The following is a 23176-nucleotide window of genomic DNA, read 5'->3' as shown; positions in this document are numbered from 1 at the left end:
AGCTGTTTGATCATCTAGCAAAACCTCGTAACCTTAATTTTCTCTCTTTGGTTCATTTTCTGTGCATCCAAATTTACCACCGTTAGCACGCCTTTATTCGCAGCCTTCTTATGTTGTGCATGCCACTATTTTTTTTTTTTTAATAAATCAGATTTGGGCTCAAATACCAAATCAAATGGTCCAAGCCCACCTATGGGCTGGACCCAACACATGGTCTACAAAGAAATGATGATGGAAAGATTTCTTTAGACGAGGAAGAATGTGATATGGTGTCAGAGTGGGTGTATGAAACAATTCCAAAACATTCATAGAAGATTAATCTCGAACATAAATCGTCAAAAACGACCTTCGATCATTTAGGAAAGAAGAAATTCTTCCAATTTTTATGACTGCAATATGGTTTACAAGATCTTGCATTAAGCTTTGTTTGCTACAGCTACTCAGAGCCGCTAAAATGATACTGATATAGAGACCTTTATTTCGTATGCAAGTGCTTAAGCGTAATGATGTCGAGCAGTAACTCACTCCTGCAGAAAATTCTAGTATGGATAGCAGTCATAGGAACGTACAACTTCAATCAAACAGCAACGCGTTGGACAAGTAACAGAGTGATACGGTCTTTCATGGTAGTGTTGGAGTGGGTATATGAGTCGATTTATAATTGTATACGTCTGCCATGGATCGTAACAAGTTAATTAATCTTCCGAGCAAAAGGCATGGGGACTGCAGTTGGATCGAGACATTCCTTGTTCACATCCTTCCATGCATCTTGGACCAACACCTGCAGCTTCTTGCATGCCTCATTTGCATCCGTGCTTTACTGTTTTCATGTAGCATTCTACTGTGGAAGCAGTGTGTCCTCTTTCTTGCTCCAGCTGCAACGTCACCGACACGGCTAACTATTTAGTCATTGTCATTTTGTAAAGGGCAATCCTCGATTCAATAACTTGTGTTACTAATCCTATTTAACTTATGGGATAAGGAAATCTATCATAGTCATTTAAATTAGGGGTTTTGTGATAGAATTTGACATATGTATGGCTAGTTGTATTCAGGTTTTGGTAAAATTTGACATATTTCATCATCTCAAACCACACCACTTGTTCACTAAAATGACTTTTTTTTAATAAGTAAAATTATATTAGCTAAACTGTAAAACTAATCAATTGAGAGGGCTAATCTCTCTCCAAATAAATACAATACGAGTGAAATGTTCACTAAAATGACTAATTAATTATCAACATGATGGACTTAAAATGTTGATGAGTTAACCCTATGATAACAAAAAATATATCTCATTTTTGTTGCAAGTTCGCTACGGATGATGATAACGACTATTTGGTTTCTCTAAATACAAGTCCATATCAAGTATGAGTTGATGATTTTGCATTAATTACTAGAATAAACCAGAGACAGTATTAGAAAAGAGAAAAAACTTACATGGAGAGGCTTTTAAGCTCCTCGCGATGAAGCGATTGGACTAGATTGAAATCTAGCTTGGCGCAAGCTCTAATAACACATCATTTTGTGCTGCATCCTCTTGGTAGATGGAGAAGTAGTTTCTTGTCAAGAGCCTTCTCGTACTTCGAAATAGAGGTGTCTCAAGGGAAAGACACACTTTCATCGATCACTTAACATAGAGGTAAGTATACGTCTTGTGAAAGAAATGACTTCGTCAAGTATTGTCTCTCCATGTGTTCCAAGGTAGGCTGCGTTGTATAAACTTAATAGTCCCTCCACATCACCCTTCAAGTCAGACATGAAACTTCCTGCCTCATCTTTAAACTTGTTAAAAGCATCTGCAGTACGAAGCTGTGTATTCACGTCTACCACAGACTATTTGGTGAATTATAACAGAAATCTTGTCTACCACGAACTATTTAGTAACAATAGTTGCTCAAGCCTCTTTAAGTCAATTTTGCAGATCTTGTCATCAAAATGATTAATCGATCCGGCGTCAAACTTCATTTTGGATTGCCAAACCAAATGTAACTAAAGCTAGTCTAACGTGACATTTATTTCTTTCATCATATAGGAGTGTTCGGTGCTTATATGTTCTTACACTCTCAAAGATTGAAGAACACTACATGGAGATATGTTATATCCATGTTGTCTAAGTAGTCGATATTGAAGAGCGGCCTCGTAGAGACAATGGGTGTTAAAATCTGCATCATAAACTTTTCTTAATGCTTGGCTTATCTCTTTCTCAAAATGATAGTCCACTCCGAGATTTGGATGGCATCGATCAATTGCATGGTCTGCAGTAAAACACTGTAGTTATGCAGCATGCTCTTTATTGGCTCCCTTATGTCTCTTGATCTTTCCTTCATCCATGCATGATTGTCCTGCATCAATTTGCAACGCAGAATGATAAAACAAATGCAGGTATTCCCGACCATATGAAGCAATCGGCCCACTTCTTGCAGATAGGCCGAATTATGTTTGATTTTAATAGATGCACAGAATTTGCTCAGCTAGCAAGTTGTGCACATTGCATTTTCACGAAACTTCATTTTTAGTTCAGGCATTAGAAGCATTAGCATTTACTGGAAAAACTATAGATAAGATTAGTCGCACTCTTCATGAATGCCTGTGCTTTAGAAGAGGATGAGACTTGCGTAATGTAGAAGTCACACAAAAGTTTAGTTGCACTTAGATGCATGCCTGAGCTTCGGAAGAGGGTGAGACATGCGTAATGAAGTAGTCACCCCAAACACTGGGATGGTAGCCTGAGGTCTTTCGAGAGACCTCCTCAACAACGCTTGCGACGAGGCACTCAGAGCTCATGGTCTCCACCCCTAGTCACTCGACGATATATATAGCAAAGAGTTGCCTTGTGGAATTGTGAGAGAGAGGAAGCCCTCATGGTTCGGTGTTTATAGGGGTTGAGCAATTGCCGTAATTATGTTATTATTGCATGGCTGTCAAATCTGGCATCAGGATCAACATAGAAGGTTGTCTGCTGTGACATATGCTTGCATCTCAAATTATCTAATTCACGTCGAATAAAATGCTATTGACAATTTATTTTGAGCATGGGCAAATCCAAAAGCGTGTGCCATTTTGTCAAAAAATAATTATTTTTTATTCGCATCAATCACCAGGAAAATTTTTGTTCGTGACTCGTGACCTCTCTCTATGGCTTCCCTCTCACAAAGATGTTGCTGTTGAACATGTATATTTGGCAAGGAAAATTCTTCTTCTTCTTCTGATCTTAGGCTAGTAACTATTTGGTTGTACATGAATTTTCTCATGCCACTTGTCTCATTGCCATATCTGTCCCCTTTCCTCACTTGCAGATCTATTTCAATGCAATATTGGTTTCAAATAATTAGTAGACAATGGCATCTGAAAAAGAGTGGTAACTCAGGATATATAATCTTAAATAAACGCTGCACGAATTATTTTGAACCATTAAGCAAGAAACATATGTATATACGTAAATGTAGAGCCTCTATAACAACACGACTTGCATAGATTTCACTAGCTAGAGCTTCCCATTGCTATCACATTGCGCTTTAATATACATAATATTTTTTTCCAAAAAAATTAGAAACTATATTATTTCAAAAAATGGTTACAATTATTATCCTTAGCATCAGACAAAAAGTAGTAAGATCAAAGGGAAGTCCTGTTAGAATTTTAAGGATCATGTATAATTAAATATGTTAAGTCATTATATTTTATTAGCTAAAATTAAAGTGATCAAATTAAAATAAAATTATTTGGCTAAGGGACATAATTATTATTATGAAAATTAATTGTGTGGATACCATCAGTCATATTTCTAACTTAATGACGAGATAAGTTAGGAATATGAAACTGTTGAAGCATAATTACAGATTCATCAATCATGAATATAATCATAATTATAGATTCATCAGTTATGACTATAATTAAGGTTATAGTCCCCGCTTGTAAGTATCGAATGAAGCTTCTATTCACCCGTCAAGGAGAAATCTAAAGTTCTTAAGGATACTTACAATTGGAAGACCAAATCACCAATTAATTTAGAAAATACTCTAATGGATTCATCAGGTACGCTTCCATGTTAATATATTTCTTAATTATTGTAGAATTTCATGCATATTATAATGGATTTAATAAGTTTTATGGAAACATTCTTAATCCATTGTTTTGGATCTAGTAAGTTTGTTTTTGAACCAAAATTTAGTTTTGATTCTATAAAATAATTATTTGATCCATATTTGATATGTTAAAGAACCTAACAATATGTATCAGAGCTATCCTACAATAATTGATGAACATCTAGGCTTATTTTTTCATGTATTTTAATGATGTTTTCATCAGTATTTTAAAGTGATTTGGTTTTATCATCGTTGGGAAAGATGATGATTTTATGTAATTATGCTATTTTGAAGTGATTTGGTTCTATCATCATTGGGAAAGTTGATGGTTCTATATAATTATGCTATAGCAAGCTTCACATTCAGTTCAGTGCCTTTTTTCTGATGTTATATCACTTAAATTTTGGAATGTCTTTTCCTCTTCATTCATTTCCTTTTCGAAATATTTAAATTCAATTTTGCACTAAAAGACATAATTTTTAAATTTTTTTGAGATTTTATCTAATTAATATGAATTTAATTAATTAGATATTGTTGAAATATTATGTTGATTTAATTATATTGTTGCAATATTATGTTGGTTTAATAATATTGTTGTAATATTATGTTGGTATAAATATAATATTGGTTCTATAAAGTTGTTTGTTGACATAAATTGAATAATTTACATTCTTTAAATATTTTAGTCAACAAATTAAGATCAAGCCAATTTGACTAATATGGTTCAAATTCAATTAGTGATTGTTTAATATTAGATCGAGTAAATTAATGTTTGAAGTCGTGAAAGTGACCTCTCATATATAACATTTCTCATGAAAATATTAAATATAGTGTGTATTTACATCCATGCGGTAATTACCCGGCCCAAAGAAAGGTTAATCACTAGCAGGATTTTATACATACCTATAATGGTAAACACGTGATAATTATAAAGTTACACATATAAATGATAAATCAATTTATAGGTGGGTTTCTCATTGGACATGCCTTATTATCAGTATTTGATCATTACAGCAAGACTACCACTAGCAATTAATATTGAAGTCCAAAGACAAGATATTAATATTGCACTTGGTATCTTGAGATAGGTTATATCACTATTTGAATTTACTTAAGTTTATGGTAATAAATATGAGCATAATTTTTGGTTGTCTATTATTCTCTTATTTAGGTTCTCTTGCAACAATATCTGCTAACCTCAGTTCTGTACCAGTTCTAAACGGAAGTAACTTTAAGGATTGGAAAGAAAATATTCTGATCGTTTTGGGATGCATGGATCTAGACCTTGCACTAAGAGAATACCAACCCGCTTCTCTTACAGAAAATACATGATGATAGGAGACTATATGAGAAGTGGGACAAGTCTAATCGCATGAGTCTTATGATCATTAAGTGTAGCATTCCAGAAGCCTTTAGGGGTGTGCTATCCGAAGGAATTACTAAGGCTAAAGATTTTCTTACCGAAATAGAAAAACGTTTTCTTAAAAACGATAAGGCGGAAACAAGCACTCTACTTCAAAGCTTGTTTACCATGAGATACAATGGGAAAGGAAATATAAGGGAATATACCATGGAAATGTCTCATCTTGCTTCTAAGCTTAAAGCATTAAAGCTTAGCCTATCAGAGGACTTACTTGTCCATTTGGTTTTGATATCTCTCTACACAATTCAATCAGTTTAAGGTTAGTTATAACTGCCAAAGGAACAAATGGTCTCCTAATGAGTTCATTTCATATTGTGTGCAAGAAGAAGAAGAAAGATTAAAGCAAGAAAAGATTGTATCCTAAGAGGCTCCATGGCCAATCCTCATCTTTCTCACTGCGGTAGCCTTTGCTGATCTGCCAACAGTCGGCGGTCTTAAGGAGAACGAAGGGTAGACTTAAGAAGAACGAAGGGCGGACTCAAAATAGGTTTCTTACCAAAATACCAATTTGTTATCAAAAGTAAATAGTAACCAAAGCAGCATAAATAGTAGAATAATAAATCAATCACAAATTAAGACACTGAATTTTTATGTGAAAAACCCAATACGAGAAAAATCATGGGACCGTGATCCACTTCAAACTTTTACTATCACCAATAATGATAATATATTTATAATAAGTCTTCTCTAGAATAATCAGAGGATCATGGTAACATCAAGAATATTGTTCAACATTAACATATCATCATCATAATATATGAATTTCATGAAAAAAAAATTAAGATATTACAAAATGAGTATAAAAGGAAAGCATCTTAGAGATGATAAATTATAGATCGATATCCTTAAGATAAAACTTATTACAAAGATCCTTAACATAAAATTTGAGTCAAAACGGTGAAGTTTAACCACTCGTTCATCTAACAAAAATCTCAAAATCTTTGACTTTTTCTCTGCTCATTTTCTCGAGAGCCGCTGCTGCTCGCACGCCAATCTTTCCATACCTCCCACTTTGCACATATGTTTTATTTTTTATTTTTAATATTAGATTTAGGGTCAATGTGCAAATCCTCTGGTCCAAGCTCACCTATGGACCGGACCCAATATGGGAGACTACACTTGATGAAGCAATGGCTTTCGCAGGAAATCGGCTGACATCCTGAGACATCTCTCTACAGATGAAAATACATCTCCATCTACCAAGAGGATGCAATAAGAAATGATGCCATACTAGAGCTGCCAAGCTGCTGCAGTTACTTCTTGGTGATAAGATTAATTCAAATAGTTAGGATTAGATAAGAATTTAGATTAAAATAAATAGATGAAGATGAAAAAATTTATTAGGATGTGATAAATTTTCTTTTCATTGTTTAAAAAATTATAATTTATCTTTTAACTAATATAAATAGAGGTTTTTGGATCAATTCAAACCACTGTAGATTGAAAGTACTCTTAGTTACTTCTACTATTCTCTTTCCCTTCTCTCAAAAGTTATGTAGAAAGCTAGGCAATTTGCATATAGGAAGAAAGAGTGCTAATATTATCGTAATTGATGAAATTTGGATTAAGTGTGGTTTGCAACATCATTACTACTACAAGAAAGATTGAAGTAGTGAGATAATAAGCTTGATGGTCTCATAATTTTATGAGGTCCTATGATGGTGTTTTATCCATCTTTAAGGCTTTCATTCTAAAACTAAAATAAAAATATTTTAAAAATAATTAATTATTTTCAGAAAGAAGTCCCGAAGACTTCTGCCGTTGTTGGCCATAACCGTACACTAATAGTTGTTTCCTTCATAGAACCAACACCCACATTTTTTAGCCTCATCCTGTACATTCTAAACACCATTACGATTTCTTTATTACCAAATCAATGTATTTCTTTCAATATTCTGATCATATATAAACAAAAAATGCTATCTAACTCCAATTTTATTTAGCTTGACTTTCTAGCAAAATATTTTATAGCCCTATAAAATTATTATATTATTTTTTTAATTTATCCCTATATAATACACATGATACAAGTGGCTTATGTTTTAGTTACATTTCTAAATTGCTGCCATAATTTGTATTTATAAGGGTATCATGATTCGTTTTTCTAGGACAAGATTGGGCAACACGTCCAATGAGTCACACTCAGCTATGTGGAGCTGATCCAGCTGATGTGGATATAGATTAATTGAATTATGCAAGCAATGTGGATGATGGGATGGTTTATAATATTTTTTATTTTTCTTTATAGAAATTAGACTGATGTAATCACTAGAGAAAGTAGACTAGATTGATGTGATTGGCTACTATCCTTCTCGACAATCTCAACACGTCTCCAACCAATCCAAAGGACAATAGTACAATGAATCACTTTCGATTAACATATAGATCTACGTGATGCAGCTGATACAATCATAGAAAAAATTAATGATGGGGAAGTAATATAATTGTTTTGCTTTGTAGTACAGAATATTAGATTGATGTCATTGTACATCCTGGAGTAAAAAAAACTAAAATCATAGTCTTTATACATGAGATTTAAATTAAACGAGATGTGTACTAAATAAAATATTATATTAGTACTTGTTATGTTTTCTAAAATGGTATTAAAGTAACAAAAATTATTTTCTAAGTCCAATTTTGTTTAGCTCGACTTTCAAGAACAATATTTTATAGACTTATGAAATTATTATATTATTTTTTAATTCATCCCTATATAATACACATGATACAATTGGCTCATGCTTTAGTTATATTTCTAAATTGATACGATAAATTATATTTGTAACGTTATTATGGTTTATTTTTCTACCATGAATCACATTCATCCATGTAGATCTGATCCAACTGACGTGGACATAGATTAAATGAATCATGCAGGCAATGTGGATGATGGGAAGGTTTTTAATATTTTTTATTTTCTTCTTCAGAAATTAGATTGATGTGATCGGACATACATTCTCATTCCAGATAAAGGTATCAAGATCCAATTGACTACTATCTTACTTGTGGGAGCTTTTTAATAAACAGGTTAAGGTTAGATAAACTTCATTTGATCCAATCTAGTGATGAATAGAGACAGGTTTGTAATTATTCCTCGTTGTCTTTCAAGGATATGATAACCTTGACAATCTCAATCCATTATCCAACGAATCCAAGGACAAAAGTACATTGAATCACTCTCCATTATCGTATAGATCTAGATAATCCAGCTAATGCAATCATAGAAAAAAATTAATGACATATAATTGTTGTTCTTTATAGTACAAATATTAGACTGATATCATTATACATCATTTCTTTTGGAGTCAAACAGAATTGAAATCATAATCTTTATATATGAGGTTTAAATTAAGTGGGACGGATAGTAAATAAAATTTTATATTAGCACTTGTTATGTTTTTTTAATAAGTAAAAATTTTATGAATATATTATATAATAAAACCATAAAAAATTATAATTTATGGTTTTTATTCCGTATGGCACCACCCTAAATTAGACTAGTCAATTCTATTTTGAATGGACAATTCTTAAATTTAAATTAAATATTAGCCCAACTAGGTCAATAAAAATTAAAATGAAATAAAGTTAAATTTCATGTAGAGAACAGTCCAATCATGAAATCATTTAATAGCCATAGATACAAAATCCTTAATGATTTCCCATTCTTTTTTATAAAACTTGATAGTAAAAAACCTTCTTTTACCCTTGTCAATAGATCTCTTAAGACCCCAAAAATTTCATCCATAGAAAAGGATTTAATAATGGAATTTCTATCACTATTGAAACGCACATTAAGGGAAGGCCTAGAAGAAATACCAAGAGACATAAAATGAGAATCATTTCAAAAATTGATAAAAAGAGAAAAATAGCATCTCTAAAATATGACTAATGAAAATTTTCCATCTACAAATAGAAATAAGGTTGTGATAATACGTAAAATTGTCCCTCTATTTAGTGTTAATCTGCCTAAGAAGAGTTCCATACTATTTGGGTAAGACAAATAGATGGGGATGCTGGTTTTGACTCAAAGAAGAATTAACCTCATCCCTCTTAAGGGCCACAATCTATGGCGTGGTAAACAGGAGAGATCCAAGTCCACCCAAATAATATTTGTTCCGATAAGAAAGCTCACCCCTAACCCTACCAAGGTTTTGAGAAAACAAGACAAAGGGCATCAAAAGGACTAAACAGAAATTTCAAAGACTGATTAATGATATGCTTGACCTCCTCATAATCATTCTAAAAATTTTGATATTTAACGAAATATTTTTTACAAGAAGCATGACTAGAGTATTGGATTTGAACAACAATTTCAATTTTACAAAATACATGGGCCCAATTTCACTTGTGCCTATCAAATTGGATCAAGATTGTGATTCAATTCAATTGAATCAAATCCATTCAATTTCCTATCTCACTTTACAATTTCAACTCTATCCGACACAACAACTTCAAGAGCCTTTCTCAAGTGGGCAAGCACTAGGTCAACAAGATCTTACATAGAGTAATTATCATTTAGCTAAACCAACAAGACTTAACCAACAACTTGCAAATTGCTTTGAACTATTAAGCAAGCATTTATTTTTCCATGGATAATATTGGCTTGATCTTCCCGCCATTGCAGTAAACATTCATTACACGTGCAGCTTTTAGTTTATAAAAGCTTAAATATATTTCAGGATAAAGGATTAATAAAAGGAGTAAGCATCCTCATACAGTCAAATTGGAATAGGATGTACGAGTAACAAAGAGATGAAGTACTTCATCTTTGTGGAGGAATTGGTGTATCCATCGACATGCTTATATATATTTTCCATCATTCGTGAAAAATTAACAGTCCTTTCAAGTAAAGCAATGGGGAATAGAGTTGGATTGAGGCACTCTTAATTTATATCCTTCCATGCATCTTCAACTAGATCTTGGAGCTTCTTACAAGCCACTTGCACATTTGTTCCGTGCTCTTTCATGTAGCATTGGACTGTGGAGGCAACATGTGCTCTAGTTTGTTCCAGCTGCAAATTTCATGAGAAAAGAAAATGAATGATCTACAAATTGAATTCTGAGGGATCTTTTCAGGATTTACATGTTCCTCATATTAAAACAAATTATTAGACTACTATCGATAACAAGTGGTAGATGAGAGGAATTTAGGAATCTACAGATGAGATTTTTCGTTTGTACTGTATTTGGTAATATATTATTCTTTTTAAGGGGTTCAGCAAAACTTTGATAGTGCAATTGAGTGACACAAGAAATATTTTTCAGGTGAAAAATAGAAGGAATATTGAAGACAACCTTGAGAGATTACCTATTAAACCTCAGTTATGTTCCATCTCATCTAATTCAAGAAGGTATGTTATTTTTTTGATGTTCTCATGTTTCTACTATGAGAGAAATCAATGCAAATTTACTATGAACAATGTTTATATGATAAAATTAGAGGAGATTATGGTATGACCATACCTCATGTGAAGTAATGTCATCCATGATACGAGAAATTATTGCAGAAGCTTGGACAATCTTTGGGAAACTAGTAATCCACTCAAATGCCTCCTTAGTTGCTATTTCTCCCATTCCAACAAAAGAAGCACATTCGAGCATAGGATACGCTGCACTAATTAGGGAAACACGTAGATGTTCTTCCAAAGTTGGCACGTAACGTTGATCTCTCCATTTGGATTCCTCAAAATAAGCTTTAGATAAATCTTTCATCTGTACCTAAGTAAAACAAAACCATTTCTTAATGTTCGTATTGTATGAGTAGCATCTACGAGTTGGACAATCTAAGTTCAATACTGTCGCATTTGAAATGCATATTCTTTGTATTGGCCATTAGTGGATTTGTTTTTGCTTATGTAATGCTAATTAATAAAAGTGAAAATAAGAAGAACCTTATAATCTCATCACTCACCACTTCCTTCAAATAGGTTATGTGATATTTCTCACCGGAAGCCAATAAATCTTCAAACTCTTCAAAGGTGTGGATTAGCTTTAGATAATAATCCTTCATGTACTCTGGTAATTGATGAACAACCTTCATGTCCCACCTGCATATGTATTAGTTTCACCATCTTTAGAAAAATAGAACATAAACATACATGTTGTTATTTTGCTATACACAATGACTAAAACTATCATGCGATATTTTATTTTATTATGTGATATTATTAGTGGCACTTTTTGTTATCATCTGTTGAGCCATGATAGTCCATGTATATGAGATTTACGAACCTTTGAATTGCCTCAGTTAGTCGTTGACTCTCCTCCAATGTCCTATAAACATCATATATGTCATCCAAAATTAAAGTAAGGGCAATCACTTTGGTTATTATCACTCGTGCACGAGAATAGCAGGGTTCAAAGTATACTCCCAGGATCGAGAAGTTGCATTCCACCAATCGATCTCGAGCAAAACTAAGATTTTTTGAGAGGGCTAAATCATTCCACCACCGTTCACAAATCAAAATAGCATTACATATCAATTTAAGTTTGATATTTAAGTTTGGTGGGAGGAGGAACCAATCTCAGCAATTAGCCTGCACTTGTTTACATTTGCAACTTGATTGTATCTTTTTTCTTTATGAAAATTCAGAAGAAATATAGCTCCAAGGAATTCAGAAGTGAGGAGGAGCTTACTTGGTGATGTTCTTAAGTTCCTCGTGATGAAGAGATTGCAACAAATTGGAGTCCAACTTTGCAAGCTCCAGGGTGGCATCTTCTTGGCATCATTCTTCTACAGAGAGGTGTCTCGAGGTGGAGAGACACTTGCGTTGTTAATGGTGGTTTAAAATTGGAGTCCAAAATTCAGAAGTATGTTTTTTCCCAACAAGACATAACCCATGGTCAACCGTCGAAATCGGAGAGCAGTGTCGCAAAGAACATGGTCGTCAATATGGGCATCATGGATATGGTTTAACGCTTCACTTATTTCCTTCTCGAAGCGATAATCCAATCCAAGAAGCTGGATTGAATCGACCAAATTCATAGTTTGCAAGATGTCAGTAGGATCCATGGACATGCTTCTTATCTGCTCCATCAGTTCCGCAGCTCTCTCTTTTATCCTTGTATCACACTCCTCCTGCAATAGACGAGAAAAGGGAGTTTTTTCACGGTACTGAAACCGCAGGAAACCCCAACTATGTCGATGAAGGACCAGTTTAAGCATGAGTGCTATTTAGCTGGAGCTAAATTATCAACACCCCTCTTTACAGGTGACCTTCTTGCCGAAAACTGGAAACATTTTTGGCAAATAGGATGGCCGGGTTACATACCGATGTTGGAGTGACGGACTGGCCATGTTGGATAAAGTAGTCGGCCCCAACCCTCGGACGATAGCTTACAGACTTGCGAACCATCAGCTCATCATCTGGAACAAGTGATTGCAGAATCAGACTCTCCATTCTTATTTTATGTGAAGACTAATTAAACATGCGAGGTGGCGACGGAGAGCCTGCTGGTTTGTGTTGGAATTTATGAGGACACAACATCTTCGTCTGTTCAGGAGGAAGACAAATACGAGCCACGACTCTCCTCCACTTTGTGGAGATTACCTATTAAACCTAGTTTCACACGACGCAAAAGAGAAAAGATATTATCATCATATATCTCTGCTCACAGTTCATACTATCAAAATTGAAGTCGGCTGTATCTGTTCTAACAAAAATAAATATCAACTTCATGATGATAGGGAAGCGACGCAAGAATTACAAATGTGTCAATTTGGTTTCCATAGCCACCGACAAAAGATATGAAGAGACGTTAGCGTTACATATGCCAATTGGTTTCCATCATCGACGTAAGATATGAAGAGACGTAAGGATAAAACATGTGCAGGTCTTTTTGATTTTTGTTGCCTCGGTCTATAATCTTTGATCATGGTGGCATTGATGTTGTAAAGGAGACGCATGTTACAAAAGATATGAAGAGACGTAAGCGTTACAAATGCCAATTGGTTTCCACGCATGGGCGCCATCGACATAAGATAGGAAGAGACGTAAGGATTCAGTTCTTTTTGTGTTTTATTGCCTCTTGTGTCGCTCTCTGTTATTCATGTTTTTTATCTGCCATATCAATTGTTCCATATTTGGTTTGAGTGACTAAATGGCAACAAATCCGAATTGTGATGCCATGGTCCATTTGATGAGACTAGCATAAATCCGGCTTCGCCTGTGGCAGTAACTGTGGGCATTTCAAAGGTCTAAGTTGGTTGACGAAAGACTTGCACGCTCCTCAAGTCCTACAGTGGATTCGAATGCATGCTTCCTGATCAATCGGTACAAAGATTAAGGTTGGATGGATTTCTCCATCTGATCCTTCTGACATGTACAAAGATTAAGGTTAGATGAATTTCTCGACCTGATCCTTCTGACACTCAAACTATTTACCTACAAGTATGGAGTAATCCTAGTGAATAGTCATCGACTTTCATTTCTTCTTATATGGAGGGTTTTTTATAATGGGTTTAACCTGGGTTGGGCTGTCACATATTGAGTATGTATTGGAACAAATATTACCCCTATCACATAGCATGACCACAAGATGAGTGATTTAGACCACAAGATGCAGCTTAAGCGACTCTTGGATAGATAATGATATTTTGAATAATATTATTAGCAATCCTAGATACTTTCTGTGTCGATTGTGGTTCTTCCTTTCTTATGAAATATACACTTCAAGCTCAATAGAGGCCAATATCTTTCCATCATTGATAGTATAGGAGATAAAATGGTTAGAACTAAATATGCTATGATTTATCCTTGGAATATTCAAAATTATTAAGGCAAACCTGGAATCGGGTTGGTTTCTTCTCGCTCTTGAACGTTTATAAGAGTGTTGAACTTGATAGGAAAAAGGGATAGAGTTATCAAACAGAGAAAAAGTAGGACAAGCTTCAATCTTCTATATTTCTCTTAAAAAACTCTTTACAGAAACTCTATATATTTCATGACTTAACATATGAGGTTTATATAGTTCCAAAAATATATTACATTAATTATATTCAAAATGAATCATTCTCTTTTAACAAAATTTTCAAGTACCAATAACCAATTTGACTTTTCCTTTCATAAATATTTAATCTATTTTTTCCTCTTGATGTAATGAATCTCTCTCATGATGTAATGAACCTTTCTTTTGATAAAATTAATATCTTTATGATACTTGAATAAGTTTAATTCCAACATTCTCTCCCCTTAAACTTATTTCATCTAACATGCCAAATTTCTTTCTAAGTTATTGAAATATTTTAAATTTAAGAGGTTTTATAAGTATATCGGTCACTTGTTCACTTGTCTTGACATGATGTAGCTCCACTTCTTTATTTTTTATATGATCTCTTATAAAATTAAATCTTGTGTCGATATGCTTCGATCTTTTATGATAGACTGGATTCTTAGCTAAAGCAATAGCTAATTTGTTATCAACGTAAATCCTAGTTGACTTCTCGTATGACATATGAAATTCTTGGAGTAATCTTTTTAGCTAGATTGCATGATAAATACTAGAAGAAGCTGTTTTATATTCTGCTTCACAATTTGATAGAGCAACGATCTGTTGCTTTTTTGAAGACCAAGTGAATGTAGCTTCACCAAACTAAAATACAAATTCAATTGTACTTTTTTGATCATTATAACTTCTGGCCCAATCACTATCACTATATCCGATGAGCTCCAACCTTTAGATGATGAATAGAATATTCCATACTCAATTGTTCCTTTAATATATCATAAAATTCTTTTAACGATATTTAAATGAGATGTCTTAGAAACTTTCATATATTTAATTATTAAACTAACTCAAAATAGTATATTAGGTCGAGTGCATGTCAAATACCTGAAACATCTAACTAGACCTTTATAATAAGTTAGATTAACGTATTTACCTTTACCTTCCTTGATTAACTTGGTGTCATATTCAACAGGTGTATATGTAGGATGACAATCTTCCATAGAAAACTTCTTTAGAACCTCATTTGTATAATTTTCTTGTGAGATAAAAATTCCTCTATTGTCTTGTATAACTTTAAAATCGAGGAAATAAGTCATTAAGCCCAAGTCAGTTATATCCATCAGAGTTAGATTTCGTATATATAGCATATTCATATGGACATTTAAAAAAATTATTTTGAATAAAATAAGCATCTATTCGAGAATTCCATGCTCGTGGGGCTTGTTTAAGCCCATAAAAAGCTCTCTTTAACTTATATATTTTATCTTCTTATTCATAAATAATAAAACTAGGGGGTTGTTGAATATATTCTTTTTCTTCAAGAACTCTATTAAAAAATGCTGATTTTGTTAATCATAGGTGCCCAGCAAACCAATCACGTGAGTGATGACACGTGTGACTTGACACGGAATCTTTTTGCTTATTATATTTTGGTATTTATCACTTTATATTGATTATTGCATATATGCATGTATATATTGTGATGTCCTTGGATCCGTGCAATGAGAATCGGATCGTGATGAGATCATAATAATAAGACCGATTCACCTTTAAACACAGATCCTAAATAATCCCGGTCATATCTTACTCGAGAGGAACATCATGATAACCGGATAGACTGATGTGCTGTATACCCGTCCATATAATGGATGCAGCTGGTCTCATAGCTACTCGTGTGGGGACACTAGGGGTATAGTACAGGTGCTCATTGGAGAATGAGTTCACTGATTGATCCGTTTTTGGAATGCTAGATGGTTGATGATGCCTTATTGTCAGACAGCAATTCTATAATCCTAGTGGTGTATTTAGTCCTTAGACTTGAGACACCAATGATGTCTTGTATGTGTGCTCCACTCTTTGATACCAGACTTATAGGTTTGGATGTCCCAGATCTAGTATAGTTGGTAATTGGGAGTGGCAGTCGACTTTATGAGGGCTATTGAGTGTCGATAGAGGATCATCCACTCTCGACGTCATGAGAGAAATATCCCATGTGTTCTTGCTCAGACAAATCCCTGGCCAGAGTCATTCAGGTTGAGAGAGAAAGAGTTCTCTAGGAGAATCCAATTAGAGCGAGACTTAAGTAGAAACCGTATGGGTTTGGCAGCACCATGCTCGATATACGGTCTCTGGGATATTAGATAGATGAGGGACTATAGGTACACGGTAACTAAGGACAGACAGATCTAATGGATTGGATTCCCCTGTATCATTTGGGGACTACGGCGTAGTAGCCTAGTACGTCCGTAGTCGATGAGTCAAGTGAATTATTATAGAGATAATAATTCACTAAGTTAGAAGGAGTTCTGACATGTATGACTCATGGTCAGCTCGATATTGGGCCTAGAGGGTCACACACATTTGGTAGGCATTGCGATGAGTAGAGGTTCGGATATGAGATATCTGCTAGAGCCCCTATCTTATTGGATATCTAATAAGCCCCTAAATTATTGGATCGCATGGACGAGATCCAATAAGAGCCCATCAGAGATTATTGGATAGAGATCCACTAATCTAAAAGGCTTGGGTAATTAGATGCAGATCGAATACCCACTAGGGGAGGATCCATTAGGTTTTGATAGGGGGCCTCTATAAATAGGAGGGATTCAGAGCCTCATAGGTTAGAGTCTTTGCTTGCCTCTCCTATTCTCCTCCCCCTCTCCACCTTAGAGTAGGCCTAGAGTTTTGAGGAACGTTGTCGCAACCCTGCTGTGTGGATCACTGCTAGAGAGGAGGACGCTTGACCTCCTTCACCCTCTCCTAAAGATCTACAAGGAAACAGAGATATACAATCTCTCTAGGTAACACAATCTACTCTATATGCAGTTTTAAGTTTCGCGAATTTTGCGTATCAATCTTTGCACGACGACAAACATCTCTTTGGGAATAGGGGATTTTGTTTTTCTTGTTCTTCCGCTATGCATGTGATGTCGCCCCCAAGATTTCCCAATAGATTTGATATCCATTTGTAAAATTTTTCATTTCATTTGAGCTTCTAGAGAGATAAGTAATCTTACTATCTCCAATTGAGCAACTGGTGCAAATACTTCTTCATGCTCAATCCTATATTGTTGTTTATATCCCTTTGCAACCAATCAGACCATGTATTTCTCCACCTCTCCTTTTGTATTTTATTTTTTTTTTAAGATCCACTTAACATCGATAGCTTGGTAGTCTTCCGGAAGTGTAGTAAGCTCCTATGTATTATTTTTGTTAATGGCACGAATCTCCTCATTCATAACTTGTCGCTATTTTTTTTCTCTATAAGCTTCTTCGAAGGTTAATGGATCATATCCTACAAAAAGATAAAATAAAGATAGTTCATCATTGTTAGTATCAATTATTTGAGTCACATCATATAGCTCCTAAATTGGTCTTATCCTTCTTATAATCGGACTTCTTGAATCATGTAACCTAGCTGATCTAGGTGATGATTCTGGTAAAGCCACTTCAGTGCTTGCTTGTATTATATCATCTTCTTCTGAAGCTATAGTTTTCTTATATTGCTCATCACTTTTCTAGTTTTAAATCTGTTCTTTTCTAGTTTTAAATCTGTTGTTCTTGATATCTGATGTAGGAATCTACAATACTCTTGATATCTGATATAGGCATCTACAAAACCCAACCTCACCATCCCTACACTCTATTTAGCATAGCAGCTTCAAGAGCCTTTCTCAAGTTGGCAAGACTGAAAAGAGTGAAAATTGCAAATAGCTAATATAATTTTGTAACACATACCAGCAACTTGCAAATTGCTTTGAACTACTGTTAAGCAAAGATTTCTGTTTTCCATAGATAATACTAGCTTGAGCTTCCCAGTACAATACACGTTCATTTACAAAGGCTTACATATATTTCAGAATAAAGGATTCGTAGAAGAAGCAAGCATAGTACAATACACATTCATTTACAAAGGCTTACATATATTTCAGAATAAAGGATTCATAGAAGAAGCAAGCATCGTCATATAATCAAAGTGGAACAGGATGTACAAGTAACAAAGAGATATATTCCTTTGTCTTCGTAGAGGAGTTGGTGTATCCATCGATGTACTTATATATATTTTCCATCATTCGTGAAAAATTAACAATCCTTTGAAGTAAAGCAACGGGGAATGCAGTTTGATTGAGGCACTCTTCATTTATATCCTTCCATGCATCATCAGCTAGAACTTGGAGCTTCTTACATGCCACATGCACATCTGTTCCATATTCTTTCATGTAGCATTGGACTGTGGAGGCAACATGTTCCCTAGTTTGTTCCAACTGTAAATTTCATGAAAAAAGAGGATTAATGATCTACAAATTGAATTCTAACGGATCCTTTCAGGATTTACATGTTCATTATATTAAAACAAATTGATAGACTATTATCAATAATAAGGTGTAGATGAAAGGAATTTGGGAATCTACAGATGTGGAAGCTTACGAATGGGAGTTTTTTTGTTTGTACTAGATTTCTTAATATAAAATCATTTAAGGAGTTCAGCAAAACTTTGATAATGCAATTGAGTGACACAATAAATGCTTTTGAGGGGATAAATAGAAGGAATATTGAAGACAACTTTGGAGATTACCTATTAAACCTCAATTATGGTCCATCTCATCTAATTGGAGAATGTATGTTATTTTCTTTTTCTTTTTTTTGTGTTATCATATTTCTACTACGATAGAAATCAGTGCAAAATTTACTTTGAAAAATGTTTATATGATATAAAACACAGGAGATTATATTATGACCATACCTCATGTGAAGCAATGTCATTCATGATACGACAAATTATTGCAGAAGCTTGGACAATCTTTGGGAAACTAGTAATCCACTCAAATGCCTCCTTAGTTGCTATTTCTCCCATTCCAACGAAAGAAGCACATTCGAGCATAGGATGTCCTGAACTGATGAGGGAAATATGTAGATGTTCTTCCAAAGTTGGTACGTAATGTTGATCTCTCCATTTGGATTCCTCAAAATAAGTTTCAGATAAATCTTTCATCTGTACCCAAGTAAAACAGAACCATTCCTTAATGTTTGTAATGCATGAGTAGCATCTACAAGTGGAACAATTTAAGTTCAATACTGTCGCATCTCAAATGCTTATTCTTTACTTTGGCCATTAGTGGATTCATTTATTACTTATATAATGCTAATTAATAAAAGTGAAAATAAGAATAACCTTATAATCTCATCACTCACCACTTCCTTTAGATAGGTTATGCGATATTTCTCACTGGAAGCCAATAAATCTTCAAACTCTTCAAAGGTGTGCATTAGCTTTAGATAATAATCTTTCATGTACTCTGGTAATTGAGGAATAATCTTCACGTCCCACCTGCATATGTATTAGTTTCACCATCTTTAGAAAAATAGAACATCAACATACATGTTGTTATTTTGCTATACACAATGACTAAAACTATTGTGCGATATTTTATTTTCTTATGTGATATTATCAGTGGCACTTTTTGTTATCATCGATTGAGCTATGATAGTAAAAGGTAATCTGTCCATGGATATGAGATTTACGAACCTTTGAATTGCCTCAGTTAGTCGTTGACTCTCCTCCAATGTGCTATAAACATCATATATGTCGTCCAAAATTGAAGTAAGGGCAATCACCTTGGTCGTTATCACTCGTGCACGAGAATAATAGGGTTCAAAGTATACTCCCAGGATCCAGAAATAGCATTCCACCGATCTATCTCGAGCAAAACAGAGAATTTTTGAGGAGGCTAAATCATTCCACCACCTTCAAGTCGTTCACAAATCAAAATGATTACATATCAATTAATGTTTGATGGGAGGAGGAACCAAGCTCAGCAATTAGCCTTCGCTTGTTTACATTTGCAACTTGATTGTATCTTTTTTCTTTATAAAATTCCAGAAGAAATATCTCTCCAGGGAATTCAAAAGTGAGGAGGAGCTTACTTGGTGATGTTCTTAAGTTCCTCGCGATGAAGAGATTGCAACAAATTGAAGTCCAACTTTGCAAGCTCCAGGATGGCATCAACTCGTGTGGCATCCTCTTGGTATATAGAGATGTATTCTCTTGCCAAGAGCCTTCTCATTCTTCTACAGAGAGGTGTCTCGAGGTCGAGAGACACTTGCGTTGTTAATGGTGGTTTAAGATCGGCTGATGCAGACACTAGGTAATTCCTCGTAAAAGAGATGGCTTCATCAAGAATGATCTCCCCATGAGTCCCAAGATAGGCTGCGTTGTACAAGCTTAACAGTCCTTTCACATCACTCCCCAAGGTAGACATGAAACTCCCTCCCTCATCTTTGAACTTGTTAAAGACAACTACAGAAATACATAAGATTTTCTATTTTGAGAAAAAAACAAACAGTCATATTATCAAAATTAATTTACCGTTTTAAGTGATTACGTGATAATCAATACAATGACTTTTGTGTGTGATTTTTACGTCTATTTTACCGGAGAAAATATTTTTGGTACTGCCAACGTCTATGAGTGAATTAAAAAAAAGATGATTAAAGAAGATCGTATTGTTTTGGAATTAATATATATATATATATGTATATATATATATACATACATATATATATGTATATATATGTATATATTTATATATATATATACATATATATATATATATATGTATATATATGTATATATACATATATGTATATTTATACCTTTATATATACATATATATATACATATATACACACACACACATATATATATATATATATATATATATATATATATATATATATATAGAGAGAGAGAGAGAGAGAGAGAGAGAGAGAGAGAACAAAGTACATCTTTTTAATATAGTTGTTATAGGAGATAAAAACGTTTTGAGAAGTGTGAGGTCATTCATGTACAGAGAAGAAATTATGCAGCAAAATGACCAGCTAATATTGTTAGAAGCCATCGGATTGATTGTTCAGTGACTTCTTTTTTGCAAACATAATTATAGATAAAACATACAAATACATCTACTCCAAGGAAACGTAAGAGCATATTACCAGGGGTCACATGATACCCTTGTTGTCTCAGCAGGCGAAACCGGAGAGCAGTATCGTAGAGACCATGATTGTTAAAATCGGCATCATGGACTCGGTTTAATGCTTCACTTATTTCTTTCTCGAAGTGATAACTCAATCCGAGAAGCTGGATTGAATCGACCAAGTCCATAGTTTGCAAGATGTCGGTAGTGTCCTTGAACATGCTTCTTACCTGCTCCATCAGTTCTGCAGCTCTCTCTTGCATCCTTGCATCGCACTCCTGCATCCTCCAAGCATAGCAATTAATTGTTCAACCAACAAAACCGAAAGAAAGTAGCAAGCGCACATTTTTCATGTTAATGAAACATTAACACCATTCGTTCTCGGAGAGTTTCTTGCCTAAAACTTAGAACATATGTGAGATATATGTGTATATACATGCCTGTGTACCGGGGGAGGACTCGGCCTGTAAGATAAAGTAATCACCCCAAACGGTGGGATGGTAGCTTGCAGACTTGCGAATCACCACTTCATCACCTGGAACGCGTGGCTGCGAAATCACGTTCTCCATTCTGATCTAGATGCAAGTGATGAGAGGATGGCTGCAGCCTCGTGTAGCAATTTATAGAATCTTGAATCTGGTTTGGTTTCCTAAGTGTCACGTTTTATGAGAAAGAAGATAACGAATGGGCCATCAGGGACTGTACGCTCCTTTTTGATTGGCTTATGTTTTAGCTTATCCATCATCTTTAATTGACGCCCAATAGAATATCTTGCAAGTGGTATGATTAGTTTTGCATCCAATAATATAGGAATAAGACGAGATATAATTAGTTTTGCATCCATCACCCTTGCTCTCACTCTCGTAATAGAAACTATAAATCATGTATATAATCGTATACTAACTTAAGTTTTATAATAAACTCTAAACAGTGTCAAACTCATCTCTACTCACTCTCAAACTATAAATAATATTATATAAACTTTAGTTTAAATTTCAATTTTTTTCCATGTTTGTATTAATCGAACTCTTTTTTACTTTAAAGGGTTAAATTTCTTTCAAAACCTATCTACATATTCTTGTAGGAGTGATCCACTCATATGAGTTGGTTCATTTTGGGATGCTTCATCTTTATTCAATCATCAAACCTCCAATTTGATTAATCAATGAAATAATTCTCATTTTATAAAATAATTAATTAAAAATAACATGACATAACATAACGAAAAATTAAAACACAAAAGGGTTCATGCTAGAGAAGGTGTTTGGGACCAATTTTGAGCATAAGACTGAGTGAGAAATTCCAAATCCTAACAAAGTAGATATTGAGATCAATAGTTTCATTTTGACTTGTTGTTAAGATTAAGATATAACCAAGGAATCTATAGATTTTCTTGTTCGGAGTAATCAAGTTTCAGTAATAGAATTCTCAAATATTTTTCCCAGATGTGGATGTGTGTGGTTGGTTGCACGGCATAGTACTAAAGCAGCAATTACTAATTTCAAAGAGAGATCGTCTCTTTGATATAAATATGTTAACATACAAAAAAAAAAAAAGTTCACATGAGATTATTAGATGAAAGGATTTGGAAGTTGATTGCCCACATGTCGATGCTTGGCGAGGCCGACATGGGATAAACTTAAATCTATGAATTATTCGAATCTATAATGATATATTTATGCCATCATTACGAAACCCAAGGATGTATGACCTAAGCAATGTAGATCCAATAGAGTTTTTTTTTT

General features: G+C 34.2%; 2 protein-coding genes across 2 annotated transcripts; both read right to left on the bottom strand.

The window, feature by feature from the left end:
- Window positions 1–10394: 10394 nt before the first annotated feature.
- On the bottom strand, window positions 10395–12911 carry LOC103973936 (alpha-humulene synthase-like). The gene is made up of 5 exons (XM_065115582.1): window positions 12783–12911; window positions 12429–12589; window positions 11423–11558; window positions 10975–11229; window positions 10395–10523 (listed from the first exon to the last, which is right to left on the bottom strand). The coding sequence occupies exons 1-5, from the start codon at window positions 12909–12911 to the stop codon at window positions 10395–10397; spliced, it is 810 nt and encodes a 269-aa protein (XP_064971654.1).
- Window positions 12912–18225: 5314 nt separating this feature from the next.
- On the bottom strand, window positions 18226–22018 carry LOC103992270 (alpha-humulene synthase). Its single transcript, XM_065115400.1, has 7 exons — window positions 21872–22018; window positions 21451–21709; window positions 20383–20755; window positions 19985–20203; window positions 19651–19786; window positions 19202–19450; window positions 18226–18722 (listed from the first exon to the last, which is right to left on the bottom strand). The coding sequence occupies exons 1-7, from the start codon at window positions 21998–22000 to the stop codon at window positions 18429–18431; spliced, it is 1659 nt and encodes a 552-aa protein (XP_064971472.1). The 5' UTR covers window positions 22001–22018; the 3' UTR covers window positions 18226–18428.
- Between the last annotated feature and the right edge of the window lie 1158 nt (window positions 22019–23176).

This window comes from Musa acuminata, chromosome BXJ2-7, assembly GCF_036884655.1.
Source record: "Musa acuminata AAA Group cultivar baxijiao chromosome BXJ2-7, Cavendish_Baxijiao_AAA, whole genome shotgun sequence".
Lineage (NCBI taxonomy): Eukaryota > Viridiplantae > Streptophyta > Magnoliopsida > Zingiberales > Musaceae > Musa > Musa acuminata.
Note: the sequence above shows the minus strand (reverse complement) of the source record. Positions and strands in the feature narration are given on the sequence as shown.

Excerpts from the sequence above, each read along its gene's own strand:
- LOC103973936 (XM_065115582.1), bottom strand. The coding sequence starts at position 12,911 with ATGGAGAGTCTGATTCTGCAATCACTTGTTCCAGATGATGAGCTGATG. Across the intron at positions 11,230-11,422 it reads TAACCTATTTGAAGGAAGTG|GTACAGATGAAAGATTTATC; the intron begins GTGAGTGATGAG and ends TGTTTTACTTAG. Across the intron at positions 10,524-10,974 it reads ATGACATTACTTCACATGAG|CTGGAACAAACTAGAGCACA; the intron begins GTATGGTCATAC and ends TGAAATTTGCAG.
- LOC103992270 (XM_065115400.1), bottom strand. The coding sequence starts at position 22,000 with ATGGAGAACGTGATTTCGCAGCCACGCGTTCCAGGTGATGAAGTGGTG. Across the intron at positions 21,710-21,871 it reads AGTCCTCCCCCGGTACACAG|GAGTGCGATGCAAGGATGCA; the intron begins GCATGTATATAC and ends TGGAGGATGCAG. Across the intron at positions 20,756-21,450 it reads AGGGTATCATGTGACCCCTG|TTGTCTTTAACAAGTTCAAA; the intron begins GTAATATGCTCT and ends GTATTTCTGTAG.